This window comes from Hemibagrus wyckioides, linkage group LG28 (assembly GCF_019097595.1).
Source record: "Hemibagrus wyckioides isolate EC202008001 linkage group LG28, SWU_Hwy_1.0, whole genome shotgun sequence".
Lineage (NCBI taxonomy): Eukaryota > Metazoa > Chordata > Actinopteri > Siluriformes > Bagridae > Hemibagrus > Hemibagrus wyckioides.
In genome coordinates, this window is record NC_080737.1 from 6011135 (window position 1) to 6032272 (window position 21138).

At 37.1% G+C, this 21138-nt stretch overlaps 2 protein-coding genes across 3 annotated transcripts; one reads left to right on the plus strand and one right to left on the minus strand.

Moving 5' to 3' along the window:
- Positions 1 to 740: 740 nt before the first annotated feature.
- LOC131348264 (rho-associated protein kinase 2-like) lies at positions 741 to 15486 on the plus strand. The gene is made up of 13 exons (XM_058383060.1): positions 741 to 850; positions 1039 to 1185; positions 1816 to 1943; positions 2257 to 3115; positions 3489 to 3685; positions 3970 to 4160; positions 4319 to 5930; positions 6894 to 7220; positions 12614 to 12645; positions 12790 to 12822; positions 13112 to 13172; positions 13283 to 13462; positions 13753 to 15486. Exons 7-13 carry the CDS (start codon positions 5912 to 5914, stop codon positions 15009 to 15011), a joined length of 1911 nt encoding a protein of 636 aa, XP_058239043.1. The 5' UTR covers positions 741 to 850; positions 1039 to 1185; positions 1816 to 1943; positions 2257 to 3115; positions 3489 to 3685; positions 3970 to 4160; positions 4319 to 5911; the 3' UTR covers positions 15012 to 15486.
- Positions 15486 to 20029, minus strand: LOC131348305 (uncharacterized). Of its 2 annotated transcripts, XM_058383127.1 has the most exons (7): positions 19406 to 19982; positions 19089 to 19163; positions 18420 to 18476; positions 18265 to 18321; positions 17610 to 17734; positions 16979 to 17068; positions 15486 to 16129 (listed from the first exon to the last, which is right to left on the minus strand). In XM_058383127.1, exons 1-7 carry the CDS (start codon positions 19530 to 19532, stop codon positions 16025 to 16027), a joined length of 636 nt encoding a protein of 211 aa, XP_058239110.1. In that variant the 5' UTR covers positions 19533 to 19982; the 3' UTR covers positions 15486 to 16024. The 2 variants fall into 2 exon arrangements, with proteins under 2 accessions (XP_058239110.1, XP_058239111.1); XM_058383128.1 differs by lacking the exon at positions 19089 to 19163 and having other exon boundaries at positions 19406 to 20029.
- Between the last annotated feature and the right edge of the window lie 1109 nt (positions 20030 to 21138).

Sequence of the window (21138 nt, forward strand, 5' to 3'; positions counted from 1 at the left end):
ATTTTAACTTAAATACTGCATTAATTAAATAATAGAAAGTCGTGATGTTCAGACTGTAATGTCTTAATGCTTTAACAGTTTATATTTTATTTAGGTCTATCTTTAGGCTTATTTAATTTAAGGCTTTTGGGTATGGAATAATATTCTAAAGGGTCCTTATGTCAGGGGTTTTCAGAATCAGAGACAGTGGGCCTCCTTTTTGACACAACATACATTTGTTTTATCAACTGTGTTAACATTAAATATTAGAAGTTAGGAATAATAAGAGTGTTGTGTTTTCTGCCAGTTTTTTTTTATTGCTGTCCCGCTTAAGGGCTGTAAGGTATTTTAGTCACATGGTGTGAAAGCGGCGCTGTGTATGACATTAAAGTATCGCGAGAGCAGTTCTAGAATCTACAGCATATTCTAGCTATAGTGTGTGTGTTTGTTTATGTGCGTGCGCGCGGAGAGAGATGTCAGTCAAAATCGTGTACAGTAAACGGCAACAGTGATCAGCTAAAACTATAAACATTTCATTAATTCCTCTACACTCCGGGGGACATTTATATGTCATGATGCTGGTGTAAAGATTATTTTGCTATCACTAAAAACACAACTCAAGAATGCAGGAATGTTTCGAAAACAAAACGATTCCAGATTAGTTCATCCACACACGAGTCAACTGTCTACAGCTGGACTTCCTGTATATCTTGAGTGACAGATGTCCTGTCCAATCAGCGGTAAGAATTCCATTCACGAACTATAATAACCTTTTCTGGTTTGTCTTAATTGTCATTTGTTTTTAGATTTGTTATTTTGTTTTTGGACACACACACACACACACACACACTTTATGATGCCAGTTGTGCAGGTTTGTGAAGCTGTTTCTTTGCCATTTACAGCTAATCTATTTTCATTACAGTTAAAAATTCAACTGTTAAATCAAATTGATACATTTTAATATTTAAGAATGTGTTTATTAATAAAACATCAAGAATTAGACTTCGGCCATTAATGTAAGATGAGACTGAATGCTATTTTTTATTTTTTTTTTTAAAGCAGGCTGTTGGCGCTTGTTTTTCCTGCTTCTCAGATAAGGGGTGTAAGAAAGAGAAAATGAAAGTAGCTTGTGGTGAAATGCAAAACAGGACAAAAGTTTGAACAGTTCGTTCTCTGTTCAAGGCGAAAGTAACTGAAAAACAACTGGTAAGTAACTGCTTTTTTATTATTAAAAAACACGTCTAAAGACTAGCAATATTTTCAGTGATATGAGCAAAACTGTTTAAACCCAGCAACTTTTTTGTAAGCCTCAACCATAGTCACTTTTATGACGTTTATAAAGTCAAGTCAAAGTCAAAGAAGCTTTAATGTCACTTCAACCATATATAGCTGATGCAGTACACAGTGAAGTGAAACAACGTTCCTCCTAGACCAGAGGTGCTACACAGAACAAAGATAAAGTACAAACATTGAGCTATAACATAGAGATAAATCTAAACTATACTTAAGGTGCAAGAAAAAACTAGACATACAACAGAAGTGCACAGGATAATAAGACAGGACAGTGCAGACAAACAACATGTAGACCGACTCTGTGCAAAAGAACAGTGTAGACAGTGAGTGCAAATATTAAAGTTAACATGTAAACAGGATCAATATAAAGTGTAAAAGTAATGTAAAGTGACATGCGTGCAAACAGGACAATTTGTTTTGTGTGTGTGTGTCCTGCACATTATAGTTCTCTTATATAATTCTCCTATACTGTTCATATAGGAATTAAATAAAACATCATCTGCAAAGAAGTTATGCTAATGATAAAAATTTATTCTAATTCAGCTGGAGAAAGATGGCTGAAGGCAAACCAAACGCAACACAATCTTGTGCTGAAGTTACACAGAATAAAGCTGCCTCTTGCAATGTCACACGACCGAAGGAAGAAAAGGAATCTGACACAAACACAAATGGTAATATTAATGACCTAAAAGTTCCATACCACCAGCTCTCAGTTTTATTTAATGATTCATTTAGAAGCTCCATGTGATTTTAGACCTCACTGTACTATAATCCCCTTTATATAGCAGCTTTACTCAAATTGATCATAGCCATGTTTAGCAAGTGACCGTAATTTTGTTGGATTTTTGCCTATCTTGACTTGTGTGTCTAGTAAGTACTCATTGAAAAGAAATGACTTAAATAAGAAATTGCAAGCTTATGAGCACTGACCTCTTCTGTTTATTTATTTGTAATAATAATGGCAAATTATATCCCAATTAACAGAAGAATCTCAGAAATATAACCAGGATGTTCAACAAGTAGGAAACCAAGCTCAAGGTGAAGGGGAACACAAAGAGTGTTGTAAGGACCAAGGCCTGACAAATCAAAAAAAGGAAAATACAGAGCAAAATGAAGACACTGTGCAGAAACAGTTGGAGAAAAACAATGGGCAAGAAGAAAAGAAAAGCGGACTAACAGAAAATGGTGTAAAAAACGAGGACGATAACACAAATCCAGTACACAATGAATGTCAAGGTGAGAAGAATGACAAGCCGGAAGAACAAAATACAGCAGTGGATGGGATGATGGCACAGTCTGAAAAGGAGAAAAGTCAGGAGGAGGAAAAGCAAGGTCACAGTAAAAGTGAAGAACAGTCTTGTAAGGAGCCATGCCCACAGAATGAAAAAAGAGAAGAGCATGATGAAGACATGGAGGGGAAACAAAGGGAGAAAGGCCAAGAGAAAGAGCAATATACTGGAGAACGTGGAGGAAAAAAAAGTGAAGTAACAATCGATAATTTAGAAGACACAGTGGTGAACATAGAACAGGTACAGAAGAATGAAAATCAAGGTGAAAAGAACAATAAACCAGAAGAAAACAATATACAAGCAGATGAGGCCACAGCAGTGTGTGAAAAGGAGAAAAGCCAGGTCGATGAGAAAGCCATAGAACCAAGGGATCAGAGCAGCAAAGTAACCATAAACAATGTTAAGGAAGGAGAAAATGATGAAGAAAATGTCCAAAGTGGAGGAAAAGGTAGTCAAGATAGAAGTGACAATAAACAAGCAGAGACGACAAAAGCTGATCAGCAAGAGCCCAGAAAAGCCAAGGAACATAAAAAGTTCAGATTTTTTAAAAAAAGGTAAAGTGCTTTGAATGGTCTATATCAGGGGTGTCCAATCTTATTCAGAAAGGGCCAGTGTGGGTGCAGGTTTTCACTCCAAGCAGCAAGCCACACCCGAGTCTAACGAAGGCCAAGATCAACTGATTAAACAAGTGGAATCAGGTTTGGCTTCTGCTTGATAAATAGGAAAACCTGCACACACACTGGCCCTTTGTGAATAAGATTGGACACCCCTGGTCTATAGCACACTGACCATTGTGTTTGTTAGTTTGACGATATGTTTTTCTCTTTATATGAATATTTATGTTGTCAGATCAGATCAGATCTATATAATATAATGCCGCTTTTGAACAATTTCCAAAGGCTGTAACGATTAACTCATTTTGTGTAGGAAATATATCACCATCAAGACTGGCAACACTCAAGATACACATGAGGAGTTTTTGAAACTTCTCCATAGACAGAAAGCCACTCTAATACATGTGGATAAAGAAAAGGAGTTCAAATTCATTATGGTTTTCTGTCCTGTGGTTTCCCGAGCTGGAACAGATATTGAAGCAGCACTGTGTCAACTAAACAAAAAATCAGGTAATTCCGACCACAAAAATACAGGTAAATCAGAAGTGCAAGTAAATTCCTGTATATCATATTATATGTAAAAATGTATAGCAATTTTAAAAAATATTCAGGGTTTATGGTGCCATAAAAGCTGCAATCACTAACCTAAACCCTGCCCTAACCGTGATCATGTACGTACCTTGTCATTTAAGTTCTCTTGAAGATTACAAGTTAATTACAAATTAAAAGAACTTTGGACCGTGACGGCATATTCTCAGGCTTCAGAGCTCAAATTCATTTCTTTGACTTCACAGACACCAAACCTGCTATTCTAGTTGTTCTCCATTGTACAAATGATCCAGAGTGTGTTGTACCAGAGAGCAGAAGAGCTGTATCCAGACAGAAGATTATCGCAGTTGACTGTCTGTTCAGCGAGGATTATGGATTACATAAATGCGAGAAGAATAAAGCGGCTATGTGCAAAGTTGTTCAATGGCTCAAAACAGTAAGATCAGTAATATGTTCTCAATCTGGTGTGCCTTTTGCTGTGTGTTTGCAGATGTGTTTATATTGAATTTTAATATATATTATGTGCAATAATAGATATTCATGTTTCATATATGTACAGTATTAACTGTAGTAACATATTCTTTTTCCTTGCAGAAACCATGGAGAGAATCAAGGTGAAGTTCAGTACAAGAGTAACACACTCAATGATGAGCTGGTGTGATGCAGCCTCCTGTTAAAGGGCGAAGCTTATTATTTTTCCATAAAAGCATCTTTTTGATTGATTTGTCTTTTCTCTTCAAAAAATATATATATATATATATATATATATATATTATATTTATGTCTAACAAGTTATCAATTACATTCTAAAAATTATTACCAGCTGTTTCCACAGCTGCTTTTTGTTCTCTCACTTCTCAGTGATGCATTTAAAAAAAAAAAAAAAAAAAAAAAACCCCTGCAGTTTATCATGCTACAAAAAATTGTGTGACAGAAAATTTACTGATTTTTTTTCTAGGCACTGACATTGGTTAATCTTTTGAAAAATCTGTTTAGTACTTTTTTTTTTATTATTTATTTATTTTTTTACTAATTTACAGTTCTTACATTATTGCAAACATATCACACTTGTTCCTGTTTTTCAAACAGTTTCACAGTAAATATGCTTTAGTTAAATCTGCTTTATTAGTTTATATGCATTTTATGGACTCCACTGATACCAGGTCATGAATAAGACATTGCATTTTGGCTGTCATACAACTTTCTGCATTTGAACCAGGATAAGACTGAAGATCACCACAGCATTTTAGATCCAGCAGCTAAACATTATTCTCCTCGGCATTTGAGATCCTGAGGTCTTTTGATCATCCATTTATGCCCCCCCCACACAAATTCTTTATCTAATCTATTTAATATCTGAATTTCATTGTTTTTCTATCTAAATCAATTGCCATCTGTTAAATATTCTTGCTATAAAAATAAAGCTGAATTAACTTGAAAGCTGACTGGTTAAGAGACTTTGACCTTGTAGGCTGTACAAATGTCACATATGATTTGGGCGACACGTAGGCACCAAAACAACTGAATGTTGGTGTACAACATGGCAACAATTCCCCTGCTTCCATATCCTGGTTCAATCCTAAATACACTATATAATTTACTCATCATATTATTAATTTAAGTGCAATAAGCCTATTAGGCGTAACCTAATATGTTGCTTAGTGATTAAGATTAAATTAATTTTCTTCATACTGAATAAAAATCACGATAATAAAATAATGGCATGGCATTAAATGGCACAGTCGATGTACAGAAGAGTTAAGAGTTACTGTTATGATTATCTCAGGATGACATTTATTCATGATCCAGTACATTTCAATAATTTGGACCCTGATTACTGATATTTTAAGGTAACACATATTGTAGGTAAGACTATTTGTGAGGTTACAGGAATAATGTAAACAGTGTAAACACAAGCAGTGAAATGACAAAAAATATTGTAAAGTGGAATTTTTTCTCAAATGCACGTTCATAAATCAGTGGACGAAAGTAAAAGTATCTTAACTTCCTGTTTGAAAACCGAAAATTGTGCAACTGACACACTAAAGCAGCAGGTGTCTGTGAGAACAGCAACGATTCAGGGGGAACGTTAAGTGATTAAAAATCACTTTAACATATAAAACAGACTCATTATATCATACTATTCTCTCTATTTCTCTAACGGATTTTAAAGAATTGAAATCAGAGATGGCTGCAGCATCCAACTGTAAGTTAAATATTTTTATATTTTTATGGAAATGGATATCGACATTTCAAACATTATTTCCTGTGTACTTCCTGTTATGCCTGAACTGATATTTGTTGAGAAATTATACCTTTGAGTTGACAACATATTGTATATGGCAAAATAGACAATATAGTTTTTAACTGTATTAGGGAACTGAAATGATTAGAACGGCACGGTCACTGCAGTGCAGGTCTCGCTGGCCCATAGCAGGCTGAAGATTTTTTAGCAAAGCAGCAAGGAAAGACTTCAAATATGCATCAGTTATATATCGATTTTTAGCTAATTTAAGTATTATCTACAAGAAAATTACTTCAGAGTAGAAGTCTGGATCCAACATTTTTCCACCATTTTAGAGAGATAAATTAATGAAACTGTGGCATTTGGTGCAACAGTCAAGGTTCACAGTTTGATGCTTAGCTTGCATTGTGGTATGTGGTGAGTTTTGTTTTACATACTCTCTATGTTTGAGTGTGGTCCCTTGGGTTTCCTCCAATTGTCTAAAAACATGCAGGTAGGTAGGTGGGCTGGCTATGCTAAAATGTGCAAAGAAATTTGTAAATTTGTGATCGGGTGTGCTATCCATGATGAATTCTCCTGCTTTGTTGCCAATATTCCCAAGACAGACTCTGGATCCACAACAACCCTGACCAGGATAAAGCAGTTCCTGAAGATGAATGAATAAAGGAAATAAAAATAAAAGAACAAAACTTTTCTTTTCTTCAGCTAGAAGCAGTCGTTTTTGTAAATCAGTACATTTGATTTGCTAAAGATAATGATAATGAAACAGTGTGTAAGGCAATGAATCTACAATAAAAATTGAATGCAATCATGTAATTGTATCATGCATGTATTGTTATTGTATTAAAATAGGGGATTTTATATCTGTGTGTGTGTGTGTGTGTGTGTGTGTGTGTGTGTGTTACTTTTGTCTTTTTCACACAGCCCAGTTTAAACTCCTTTCCCACCAAGATAAACGGGTTCAGCTTGGCTCAGCAGTCACGTTCTCGAGTAGTCTGTCTCCTGAAATCAGTGCTGTTGACATGGAGATCCGATGGTTTAAGGGGACAGACTGTGTTTGTCTCTATAAGAACAGAAAGGTGACAGAAGGGAGAGGCTACAAGGGCAGAGTGAGTCTGTTCACTCAGGAGCTGGACAAAGGAAACATCTCCTTGCAGCTGAGTGAGAGCCGTGAATCAGATATAGGACATTACCTGTGTCAGGTGACTGACGGAGAAAGAGTGGGGAAGCTTACAGTAAGACTGTGGTGGCGTAAGTATCCCAAATCTACATTTTCCGTTAAGGTAAACTCATTTATGAACTGGATCTAAATTAAGGGACATTAGTTAGAGAGAACAGCCTCCTTTTTTTCACTCTCCTTCACTGTGTTTTGGAAAACGTACAGTTTTACCTCTGAATGCTAAAAAGCTCTAAAACTGAGACTTCTTTTAAACATGCTAAATAAAAAAACCTTGATAATTTTCACAAGTTATATGCACAATTTCACAAGTACCTTTGTTATATCTGTCCATTTCTGTAACATTAGTCTTTCATCCTAGAGAAAGGTGCTAACCTATATTATGTTCTACTGTTATGTGTGGTCTGTGCTGCTGGTTGATATATGAAATGATAAAGTCTTCCTGCTGCACCTTTCCTCTGCTGCAATACAATTTGTGTGCAAGAACTTCCTGTTTTTTTTTTGTTTTTTTTGCTCCAGTCATTGGTTAGATAGTTCACAACTGCCTTTCAAACATGTTTAGTGCTTAACTTTGGCAGGAGTACATGAGTTATTTGAATTAGAGACAGACTGAGTACAAAAAAGCAGTGAAGTGTGCTTTTTTTATGGGAAAATATTTAGCAGCATTTAACTGTACATGTTAAGTACTTGTGTGACCTTGGAAACAGATGTAATTAGACAGATGACTTTCAGTAGATTGTAGCGATGGAACTGCTCTGCCATACAAAACACCCCGAGCCAGAATCATTTACCGTTTATGACTCATTTTGCAACAGGTTCAACACAAACCCATGGTGTGCAATTCGGTGTTGGTTTAATCAAAGTTTTTCCACTAGATGTCAGTGTTCTTCTACGGTGGCCAAGAAGTGCAAAACAAAATGACAAGCCCGAAAACAAAATAACAAATCCAAAACAAAATAACAAATCCAAAACAAAATTAACAAATCCAAAAACACAAGGACAATTCAGACAAAATGAAAAAGGTAGGCATAGTTTGCAAATAGAATTCTTACCGCTGATCTGTCACTCAAGATATACAGGAATTAGGAAATTGTGTATCTAACATTATTTCTTGTACATATGTGGAGTTCTGCGTTCACTTTAAACCATTTTTTTTTTCCAAAAGTGCAACTTTAAATCTTTTAAACAAAATAACAAATATATATGTTTATATTTATAAGAAAATGGAATTCATTCAATACTACTTTGAGGAAGGACGCTGATGCCATGATTTTGGATATACTGATAGCATATCTTCTTCTTTTTCTTTCGGCTCCTCCCTTCAGGGGTCGCCACAGCGAATCATTTCTCTCTACCTATCCCTATCTTTTGCATCCTCAACACTTACACCCACTAGCTTCATATCCTCATTTATTACATCCATATACCTCCTCTTTGGCCTTCCTCTATGCCTCCTGCCTGGAAGCTCCATGTCCAACATTCTCCTACCAATATACTCACTCTCCCTCCTCTGAACATGTCCAAACCATCTTAATCTGGCCTCTCTAACTTTTTCCCCCAAATGTCTAACATGAACTGTCCCTCTGATGTAGTCGTTCCTAATCCTGTCCAACCGTGTCACTCCCAAAGGGAACCTCAACATCTTCAGCTCTGCTACCTCCAGCTCTGACTCCTGTCTCTTCCTCAGTGACACTACAGTAAACCATACAGCATGGCCGGTCTCACCACTGTCTTGTACACCCTGGACTGTTGACCCCAAGTACTTAAACTCCTGTACCTTCTTCACCTCTTCACCCTGTAATCTTACTGTTCCACTTCCCTCCCTTTCATTCACCCACATGTACTCAGTCTTACTACGACTGAATTTCATTCCTCTTCTCAACCTCTCCAGGTTTTCCTCCACCTGCTCCCTGCTCTCATTATAGATCACAATGTCATCTGCAAACATCATTTCCCAAGGAATCTCCTGTCTGGCCTCATCTGACAACTAGTCCATCACCATAGCAAACAGGAAGGCGCTCAGAGCCGATCCCTGATGCAGTCCCACCTCCACTTTGAACTCCTCTGTCTGACCTCCAGCACAAGTCTACAAACACACAGTGCAACTCTCTCTGACCATCCCTATACTTCTCCATCAAAATTCTCAGAGCAAAAATTGCATATGTTGTGCTCTTTCTTGGCATGAAGCCATACTGCTGCTCACAAATTTCCACTACCTTCCTTAACCTAGATTCCACTACTCTTTCCCATAGAATCAGTGTATGGCAACTCATCCACTTTATCCCGCTATAGTTGCTGCAACTCTCCACATCACCCTTTTTCTTAAAGATCGACACTAATACACTTCTTCTCCATTCCTCAGGCATCTTCTCACTCTCTAAAACTCTATTAAACAAACTGACTTCATCCTTACTAATCTTATCTACTTTCTGTTCCACAGAGTTCACCCCTTCTACTCTTCTTTCCCTGTCATTTTCCTCATTCATCAGCTCTTCAAAGTACTCCTTCCATCTCCTCTATACACTCTCCTCACTTGTGAGCACCTTTCCATCTTTATGGGTTCGAGTCTCGCTCCCGCTCACTGTGTGTGTGGAGTTTCCCCGTGCTTGGGGGGTTACTTCCACAGTCCAAAGACATGCTTATAGGCTGATTGATCTCTAAATTGCCCGTAGTGAGTGATTGCGTGAGTGAATGAGAGTGTGTGTGTGTGCCCTGCGATGGGTTGCCGCTCCGCCCAGGGTGTATCCTGCCTTGATGCCCGATGATGCCTGAGATAGGCACAGGCTCCCTGTAACCCGAGGATAGATCAGATAAGCGGTACAGACAATGAAATGGAAAAAAGCCTAACTTGCTCCACATCCTTTCCATCTTGATCCCTCTACCTAGCTAACCTGTACAAGTCCTTCTCTCCTTCTCTAGTGTCTAACCTAGTGTACAACTCGTCATATGCCTTCTGCTTGGCCTTAGACAGCTCCCTCTTCACTCTGCGCTGTAACTCCTTGTATTCCTGTCTATTCTCTTCAGTCCTGTCCATATCCCACTTCTTCTTGGCTAACCTCTTCCTCTGAATACTATCCTGAACTTCCTCATTCCACCATCTCCTTATCTTCTTTCCTCCTTCCAGATGACACACCCAGCACCTTTCTTCCTGTCTCCCTGATCACTTCTGCTGTAGTTTCCCAGTGATCTGGCAGCACAACCTGACCACCCAGAGCTTTCCTCAACTTCTGTCTAAATTCCTCACAACATTCCTCCTTTCTCAGCTTCCCCCACTTGGTTTTCTTCTCTATATTTGACGTCTTCTTCTTACAGACCATCAAAGTCATCCTACACACCACCATCCTATGCTGTCTGGCTACACTCTCTCCCACTACCACTTTGCAGTCACTAATCTCTTTCAGCTTGCTTCTTCTACATAGGATGTAGTCTACCTGTGTGCTCCTACCTCCACTCTTGTAAGTCACTCTATGCTCCTCCCTCTTCTGAAAATAAGTGTTAACCACAGCCATGTCCATCCTTTTAGCAAAGTCCACTACCATCTGTCCTTCAAGGTTCCTTTCCTTAACTCCAAACTTGCCCATCATCTCCTCATCCCCTCACCAACATGTCCATTAAAATCTGCTCCTATCACCACTTTCTCCCCCGTGGGAATAGTGTCTACCACCTCATCCAATTCACTCCAGAATCTCTCTTTCTCCTCTAACTCATGATCTACCTGTGGGGCATAACCACTATCAACATTCAACATCACCCCTTCAGTCCCTAATTTCACTCATCACCCTGTCTGACACTCTCTTCACCTCCAGAACACTCCTCGCAAAGTCCTCCTTCAGGACCACACCTACCCCATTTCTCTTACTTTCCACCCCATAATAAAACAGCTTGAATCCTGCTCCTATACTTAGAGCCTTACTACCCTTCCACCTGGACTTCTGTACACACAGTATATCCACCTTCCTTCTCTCCATCATATCAGCCAGCTCTCTACCTTTCCCTGTCATAGTACCAACATTCAGAGTTCCTATTCTCAGCTCGTTGTTAACCCGGGCCTTGACTGATCAGGTATGAAATTTAGAATACTGACGATTCACATGGTTAAATTTGGCAATGTTTTATGCCTTCCTGACACAACCCTCTCTATTTATCTGGGCCTGGATTGGCACAGAAGTCACTGTACTGTGACCCCCATAGCTAGATTTACTGATAGCCTATCATGGCATAAATATTAGTTTTCGATCTCTAAAAACACACCTAAAGAATGCAGGAATGTTTCGAAGACCAAACTATTCCAGATTAAACAAGTAAGGAATGCTGTAAGAGCAGAGCTGCATTTATACACACACGAATCAACTTTCTACTGCCGCTGCCTATTGGACTTCCTGTATGTCTTGAGTGACAGATGTCTCGTCCAATCAGTGGTAAGAATTCTATTTTCAAACTATACCTACCTTTTCTAGTTCCTCTAAATTGTCATTGTGTTTCTGGATTTGCTATTTTGTTATCTGATTTGTTATTTTGTTTTGCACTTCTCGGCCACCGTATTGTTCTGTAGAGTGTACTGCAACGGTCTTTAACTGCCAGACTGTCTGTACTTGTAAAAATCTAATACTGCTGTAGGGCAATAATTCAGTGAAATGAAACAAACGATTTACTTACTTTGGTTTAAACTAACAAAAGAAACTAGTAATTTAGCCACTCTAAAAATGAACCAGCACAGCTTTTGTAGCAGATCCTCTACTGGCTTATCCAATTATTTATATAAATTATTTAAGCAGTAGCATCTTATATTACCAGACACTAGATATTATTAATACAGAAAGGTAGATTCGATTTTTCATTTTATCTACCTCATGTGGTCTGATTAGCAAATTGATAATACGAAATTAAACATAACTGCTTCAACTTGACTGAAACCCTATACTAGAACTACCAGAGTAATTAAATTAAATGAAAAAAAAAAGAAATCACTAAATTACAAGCTAGGCCTAGGAGAGAGCACACAGATGCTAAACAAATCTTTAGCCATGTCTTGTGGATAATGTAGTTATAGTTAATTACGTAATTTAAATACTATGATATGGCTTACTCCTTACCATAGGAACCTATACACACTACATTTTACAGGAGATAATAAAGTGAATGACATAAATAATATACAGATCCTCTCCCTTTCATAGTCTTTGGCAGGACAACACCATGTGAAAGAGTTGTCTCTAGGTAAAAAATGTCTCATTAGGGAATGCAAAGATGAAGAAAAGGGAACAAAAATGCTAGATCCTGATGTTATGCCTAATTATTTAAGCCTATAAATGGAGCAATATTGAGAATTCACCCCTCAAGGGTTGTTTTTTCCCCCATCTATTGAAAGCTTTGCCTTGGGTTCAACAAAATAGGACTTTCCGTCAATTATAAGTACAAAGAAGCAGACCGAAGACTTAACCTAGATTCTGTTCATTATCTCATGCAGATCCTCTTCAAAGCTTAAGCAGAATCTTTCAGGTAATTTTATATTTTGTATATTTATCTTGAATTCAATGATCAGTTCTTGTACTGCTTGTAATTATTTTCATTCAATATAATATTTCTATCAATCACCTCTTACTAGTATATTTTCTGTATCTAATTTTTTTTTTTCCCCTCTAGTGTGGTGTCATTCCCTATGTTAACGTCCAGCAGGTAGAAACAAATTTATATTTAAAGCTAAAAAGCATTTGAAATATTATATAAAATGACAAGTGGTATAAAGTATAATTATTCCTAATAATAATATTTGTCAATTAAGTCTTTTAAAATGCTTATTTTTATATAAAAATTCTAAATTTAGCAGTCTCACCCCTGTAAGTATTAGTAAGTATAATATAGCTTATAGTTTTAATGTTTTATAGATCAACAATAATGCTAGTTCACAAATGTTTATATAATGCATGGTAGGACTTTGTTTACTTTACTTTGCTCACATCTGTAGTGGGGAAAAAAATGGACAGAAGAGGAGAAAATGAAAATGGAAGAGTCTTCATTGCTGACTGGTAAGTTTAAAACAACAACAACAATCTCTTAACATTTCTATCAAGATTATCGAACTATTGTGTATTCTGTATTCAATAAGTTAATCATGTTTCACTGTTAATAATTACAGAATATAATACAGATGTAAAAAGCATCATGAAGGAACTTCTAAAAAAGCACAGCGCATTAGAAAAAACTGAGCAGCGACTGAAAAGCACCATGCTCGACCTAAACAAAGCAAAAGAAGAACTAGAAGTTACTGCAGATCCAGACATATCAGGCTCTGTGTCAAAACTGGAGTCTTCGCTCAGTGAGTGGCTTTTGGTCATTCTTAAATGAAAAGCATACATTGTACATAATTAGTATAAAATGATAAGGATATGTGGAGAATGTTCTTGGCATGAGAAATGAAAAGAGTTTACTTTCTATATATGATATACAGTATGTATGTGAATTTTTGGTAGACTGACTACATGTTAGGTGATACTTTTTCATAATCACTGAATCGATGGTATACCAGTAATAATTCACCAGCCTGCCAAATCATATAACTAAGTTGATTGACAGTAAATTAAGTGTCTCATTTTTGCTCTATATTAGTGGGTGGAGCATCATCAAGTTCAAATTCTTCAGAATTGCGGTTAGTGTTGCTCGGGAGGACGGGGTCTGGAAAGAGTGCAGCAGGAAACACCATCCTGGGCAGAGTGGAGGTAAACCTGGATGAAACATCTACAGCCACTCAGCAGAGTGAGAGCACACACGGGGAGGTGGCTGGGAGGAAGGTGTCTGTGGTAGACACACCGGACTGGTTTTCTCCTGGATTCTCTGCGGAGAAGGTGAGGGAGGATGTGGAACTCTGTTTCCGTTTGTCTGCTCCAGGACCCCACGCCTTCCTCCTGGTCATACCTGTAAAGCAGCCTATAGGAGAGGAGAGAGGGATGCTGGAGAAAATAGAGGAGATTTTTGGAGAGAAATCTTGGGAGACTGCCTTCCTCCTTTTCACTGTTTCTGATGAAGTTCAGAAAACAAATATTGAGGAGTTTATCCAATCAGGAGACCAGGAGGTCCAGAGACTTGTAGAGAAATGTGGGAACAGGTTTCACTGTCTCAATGTTAAGGAGAGTGGAGATGGTTCTCAGGTCTCAGAACTGCTGGAGAAGATAGAGAAGATGGTGGGCCAAAATGAAGGGAAATTCCACAGCAGTGAGATATACCTGGATACAGAGTCTGAGATTGAAAAAATGATTTTGTTGGCTAAAGAAAAGAAGATAACAGATGAAGAACGGGAAATGGAAGTGAAACTAGTGGAGGAGCTCCAGAAATCTCTGAAAAAGATCGAAGGAATGATCCAGGAACATGAAAAAGATATCACACAGCTAAACAATCACATAGCTGAAATAGAAGGAAAAATCAAAGAAGAAATGGATGAAGTGAAAAAAGAGAAAATGAAAGGAGAAATAGAAGGAGAAATGCAAAAGAGAACAAAGATTGAGAATATAATTATGATCCTGAATGAAAAGATAGAGTGGGAGAGGAGAGAGATGGAGGAGATAGTCAGACAAAAGGTGGAGGACATAAGGAAAGCCTATGAAGGAGAGGCTGGAATGGAGGCAGAGAGAAGCCTTATAAAAAGTATCCTTCCTGAAATCCAGAGAAATATATTGACCTCCAAATCAAAGATGGAGGAATATTTCAGAGGACAGATGGAAGAGAAGGACAAAGAGCTGGAGTTACTGAAAAAGACACTGACACAGCTTAAAGAAGAGGAAAACAAATCCATGTTGGGAAAAGAGGCTCATAAAGAGCCTGGAGAAATTGCCTTCAGAAACAAGTGGAGGAAACGTGGTGGTAGTATATGATTACAGAGAAATTCACATTGTTTTATAAGACAGTGATAAGTTTATTAATGTAAATCTATGATTAATTCTGTCTTGTTTGCTGGAGAGAAGAAGTTCTACTCTTGAGCATTTAACAATCCTGGCAACCAGCCACATACAAAACTGGTGCAAATGATTTTGTGGATTTAATAGAAATGACATAATTACAAAGGCAGTTTCTAAACCTAACTCATCATATTATATTCTCATATTATCATACATCTCATATTATCATTAACCATTGGTGATTTTTCCTATTGTTTATGATTGTGAATAGTAGTTACACCGTGCTTGTCTGTAATGCTGTATAACAGTGTATCAGTGGGAGTCTTTTGTGATGATGAAATTCTAATCTTTGTATGTGTTGTCAACCAAAGACTTTTATTTTGTAAATTTTAATTACATTTTGTGCATCAAAAATATGGAACATGTATCAATAAATGTTTGTTAGACTCCAGTTGCTGAAATCATTTTTTTTTTCACTCTATTATTAAATGACATTTTATTATTTGCCTTAACGGTATTTCGCTATTTTTCTGGTTTCACTTCACGCTCAAGGAGCTTTTTGTTGGTGCATTTACAATGGGTACAATGTGGTTATCTATTAACTGCAACTTACATACAACAGAAATGTAAAAAACTAACAAAACAAAACCTTACAAACCTGAAGATTTAACCCTTTAATAGATGCTATTTGTGTCTGACGGAAGTACAGTATGTAAGGAAGATAAATTCTTTCACCACTAAAAAGGCTGACAAGTTCTAATAGAAAATAAAAACATAATGACATTTTTTACTGATACTGTTAAATGTTACTCCTTTTGGTTCATTCCTGGTAAAACATGTATTGTAAATTTGAAAATCCTTTAATTCTATCTTTAAATTCCCACGATTTCTAACCGTGCACACTAGTAAACTTCCACGCAATGGGACACCACCATCCCCCAATGCTAAATAACGTGTCCTGTGTTCCATTTGTAAACCTTCGAAAAGCTTTAAAATCTCATCCACTGCATTGCTTTTTCACACACCCATCCCTCCACCCGCTTACTGACGTCAGAGGTCGCGCCAAACAGCTCGCAGTCAGGCACGTAATCAACCTGAAACAAAGTATGCTTATGGTTATTAAGATGCTGCATCATTTATCGTTTATCTGAAACACAAACAAACGAGTTATATTCATGCGACTGCATAAATGCTCCCATTTTTTGTATACCATATTTGGAATAAATAAAGATTCCTACAATCATGTACACTGTCCAATATTACATTATGCAACATTATGTTCAAGATAGAGTGACATTTAATGGCATATAAGCTTGGCCAAGCTTGTGTGGTCAAAGGCTTTTTCTTTCTTTCTAACACCAAAGTGCTGTTGAATACTTTTTGGTCAGAAAATACTGATTTATTTTCCATAACAGCAGTGCTGACAGTAGTGCAGTTACAAATCTTTTTTTTATTTTAATTCTTGGACTTGTACGTGTTTAATTCTTGTTATTGTATCTGTATTTATAGTTCGATTACAAAGACTTGTATGGCTGCTCTTCACTTAAACAGAGGTCTTTCTTTGGCATTTTTGGAGTCACGAGTGTTAGCACCTGTAACTGTAAATTCCCAGGAAAGACTTATGCATTGGTCTGTTTAGTAACATGACAAGCTGTATTATGTCTTCAATGTTAGTATGAAAACATCAAGTGAGCGAAAAAAGTAACACTGGTGAGGGAACAACTGTTTACAGCTGCAGTGGCGTAAGTGACGAGAGAAACTTCAGTTATGTTTCATTCATTACATTTGCAGCAATCTCACTGATTTACAACACAGCAGTCTACTCAGTTCTGTTTAGTTATAAATGTTACTGAAAAGTGAGATTGTTGTGAGATGTCCGCGTGGATATCATGGTGGAAAATATAAAGCATGTGATACGGTATAGAAATAATCCCAATAAATACCATATCATAATGAAAACCATCTCCAGATCTTTGTGGCTCATTTATTTGCACTAGCATGTGCTTCCCATGGATCTGTGATTGCAGCCAGTCCTACACACGCACACACACACACACACACACACACACACACACACACACATACACACAGTTGAGTCTAAAGAAACAGAAGTGGGACATTTCCTTAAACTCTACAGTGTCTCTGTCTCTTGAGAAAATGCACCTGATCAACTGACTTTTATTTTTCTATGCATTACAACTGATAGCTTATGAACGATAATTTTAAACATCTTTGTACAGCTTCAATAAAACAAATAGTATAGGTAAAAAAAGAATGTAACCAGTAGTTATTTAGCTAACACTGCTGCTATTTATAAGGCATTTTGTTTCACCACTAATCTGAGGTTGTTAAGCACTAAATAAAGATGACTAAACCATCAGACATGTTTTCACAGCTACGCAACTTGTGTGCAAGTGTATGATGGAACCAGAAAGCAGATGTTGTGGCTTTTTGTGTTAGAAACTGTACTGATCAGCATATTTATGCAGTGTTAACACACATTACACTTAATGATTTTTAAAAAATTGGAATTTTTAAAAAATTGTGTGTGTGTGTGTGTGTGTGTGTGTGTACCATGTTGGATTTGGTTACAACTGCGAGATTGGCTGTCCTGTCGGCACAAAACTGTTCAGCTCTTTGACAGTCACCGTGATCACTCCAGAACAAATAGAACGTACCATCATGGAGATACCAAATCTCTGGACGATCACAACAATGCACATTATATTTCTGATAATTTAGACCAAATTTCCAAAAAATATGTGGACACCTGATCACACCAATATGAACTTTCTGAACATTTCATACCACATTTAGTCCCTTTTTTCTGTTACCAAAGAACTCAAATCTTTTGGGATGGATTTTTACTAAATTTTGTAGCATGGCAGTGAGTGTAGCAAGAGCACTGTTTCTATTCACAGTGGTGAAGATGGCTCAGCAGAAGCCACCAACTGTAGCAAACCATCTCTTCCTAGAGCTCGCCTGTGCAGAGGGGCAGTGAACAGGTTTGGGTCTCTTAGTTCCAGTGAACAGAAATTGAAACGCTTCAGCATATAAAGACATTTGATGCAATTATTAGCTATTGTGGCAACAGTTTGAGGAAGTCTGTTATTCATGTAAGGGTGTGACAGCCAGGTGTTCACATACTTTTGGTCAACATTGAAGTTTTTTTTATCAATCAGCCACAACATAAGTCACCTTATGTTAATTCATATAATTGGAAATTTACCTTGATTAGACTTCTGGTTGTTCAAAATTTCTGCCTCACTTTGTGTAAGGTGGCAGCCTTCAAAAACGAACAAGTTAAATGTTTTATTACAACCTGAACAAGTAATGCAAAGCCAGTATCTGTATATGTATATGTTTAGTGCTCAGGACATTTACCTTGGTTAGTCTTCTGGTTGTTTAACACTTCTGACGCACTATGTCTAAAGTGGTAGTCTACAAAAGAACAAATTACATTTTTTTTCATCGCAACCTTAGGGGTGTAATGCACCTCTATTATGTGTTTGATCTGTTTAGTGCTCCCAAAATCTGTATCTGGATATATGTTGGAAACTAAAGTGGGTAAGATTTTAATTTTATTAACAATGAAGCATGAAATCCATGTTCAGTGTATGTACAAGTTATATTTTAATACACATAGGGCTGTAGGCTGGAGGCTTTACTAGGAAGTGGAAAGGGGATGTTTCTAAGTTGATAAAGCCACACAAAAATTAACCACAGGCACATGAAGAAGTGCCTCAGAATGAGGCACCAAAAAGGGTGGCAAAAAAGGAAGAACACAGTACAAACTTTTTTGCCATTGATGAAAGCAACAGACGTGGTATTATGTGCACTTCCTATTTATATTAGCAGTTATTTCTATTATAGAATACATTATACAGTGAGAACTTGTGCTGTGTGCTTTAGCCTCTGTACTTATACCACTAGCTAGTGTCCTCATTTAGGAAGTTGAATGCTGAGGAAAAGTCTTGTTTTTCTCGACTGTAAATATGCAGCTTATGATCTTGACAATAAACATATTTTCCAGATAAAGAGGACACAACTCACAGTGTATTACCGTAACCAAAAGGATGGTGATCAGTAAAATGTTCATGATGATAAGTAGCACTGTTATCTTCTTCCCTACATTTTAAAAGCAAATTAAAAACACAATAATAGCTGATTTAAATATTGACAAAAAAATAAATATAGTATACAGAGTTATTTATGATAAATCATTACCTTAAAAATAATCAGAAATTATGTTTTGGTCTATTTCTAGGTCACATTAAAGCATTATGCATTCATTTGCCTACAGTTTTGCCATTCATGTATCCTTAGTTTGTCCACCTATCTGCGCATTCAACTTTCCACCCCATTCTTACCTGGAGCATTTCTTGTAGACACTTTTGGTGGGTGTTGCAGAGTCTGGTATACTTCCTCAGTTTTTGTTTGTTCCTCTGGCATGTCATACACATTCTGTGTCCTGGAATGTCTTTGCTGCATCTCCATCGTCTAAAAAAATCCAATTTACAATGCCCAAAGAGACTAAGGAACACAGATACATCAAGCAAGGCTAGAGACTTTTTTTACTTTGTGCTGAAGTGCAACCTCATGTACAGCATTTCACAGCACATTTGCAAACCACATGTCCGTCTACTTGAAGTTTCTGTTCCAGAAAAACCACATGAATGTACTAATTAGTTTCTGTCTTCAGCTGTGAATTTATCAACATACCGTAAATTCAATTAACCATACATTTCATGTATACAGATAATATTTAGGTCATGCATGGGATTTATGTTTTTTTTACTCAGACTGAGGATGAATATCAATAAGGACATCAAGGCTGTATCATGTATTCTTTCTGTAATACCTGCAAATCTCCATTTCACATGACTTCACTATTCATATGATTTGACCTTTAACAAAATTATAATCTACAAACCTACTTTACCACCCAATCAACTGAACATGTGAGTGGTTAATGGCGGGAAAAAAAATCACACTTGAAGACATCCAAATTTATATTATGAAAGAATGAAGTCAGACATAAAAATTCAGTTTACAGTGGCTATAAAGAGTTGTTCCATCATCAACATCATCATCATCATCATCATCATCTCTTCTTCCCTTTTAAAGTTAATAATACAAAAAAATACAGAAAATGAAACAAAGTAAAAACAATTGCAAGCAAACAAATGTCTGTAAAGTATAACTGTCTACAAAGTTTATTAAACAGTTGCTTGACAGTTGCAAAATATGTGTGGTGGCTCATTGCCACCACCAGGCAGATGATTTACTATAAACTTCACCAACAGTATTTGGACTACCAGACCATTAGGAGAAAAGAAAAGGCTTTCATTTATCACACATTCATTAAGACAAGAAGTCACTTTGTAGATTGTTAGGAAGCTGGGGTCAGAATGCAGGTTCAACCATGATGAGGGTCCAACCTGTGGTAGTTTGGCAGTGCTGGGGTTTAAATCCCCAACCTTCTGATCAACAACACATATGCCCAGACCTGATAACACAGGAATATATATGACAAACATTAAATTAACATATATTCTTTGCATTGCAAAATCTTGATGGAGGCTTGATGGAGGTGGAGAAGGCTCAGCAGTTACCATCTTAAGAGAGATTCAAGAGATTCAAGATGCTTTTATTGTCATTTCAACCACATATATCTGATGCAGTACAACGTTTCTCCAGGACCTGGTGCTACAGAAACATACAACATATAGTTCAAGCACAAAAAACAACAATACAGAGCTAGGACAGAAGTTTGTCCAAGCCACATAAAGTGCAAACAGAGCAAAGACAAGACAGTGCATAAACAATAAGTACAAAAAACACCACAAAAACAGGACACTTAGCGCCGAAAAAGAACATGTGCAATGAAATGAAAATGAAATAAAATGAAATGATGTACAATCATTAGATGATTAAAGGACTTTAAACTGCTGTTTCAGGTTCTAATGACCTTTTTTGGAAACAGCACCTAGCAGGGTAGGTAAACTCTCCAGAGGGAGGCGCAACCAGCTGAGCATACCACCCAAACTGAGCTCCTCAACCTGCTAGCAATGACCTGCTGTTTATAACAAGCGGTGCTGGA

Excerpts from the sequence above, each read along its gene's own strand:
- LOC131348264 (XM_058383060.1), top strand. Across the intron at positions 12,646-12,789 it reads GCTTAAGCAGAATCTTTCAG|TGTGGTGTCATTCCCTATGT; the intron begins GTAATTTTATAT and ends TTTCCCCTCTAG. Across the intron at positions 12,823-13,111 it reads CCTATGTTAACGTCCAGCAG|TGGGGAAAAAAATGGACAGA; the intron begins GTAGAAACAAAT and ends TCACATCTGTAG.
- LOC131348305 (XM_058383127.1), bottom strand. The coding sequence starts at position 19,532 with ATGGAGATGCAGCAAAGACATTCCAGGACACAGAATGTGTATGACATG. Across the intron at positions 19,164-19,405 it reads GTCTACAAGAAATGCTCCAG|GGAAGAAGATAACAGTGCTA; the intron begins GTAAGAATGGGG and ends TTTAAAATGTAG. Across the intron at positions 17,069-17,609 it reads TTGTAACCAAATCCAACATG|GACTGGCTGCAATCACAGAT; the intron begins GTACACACACAC and ends GTGCGTGTGTAG.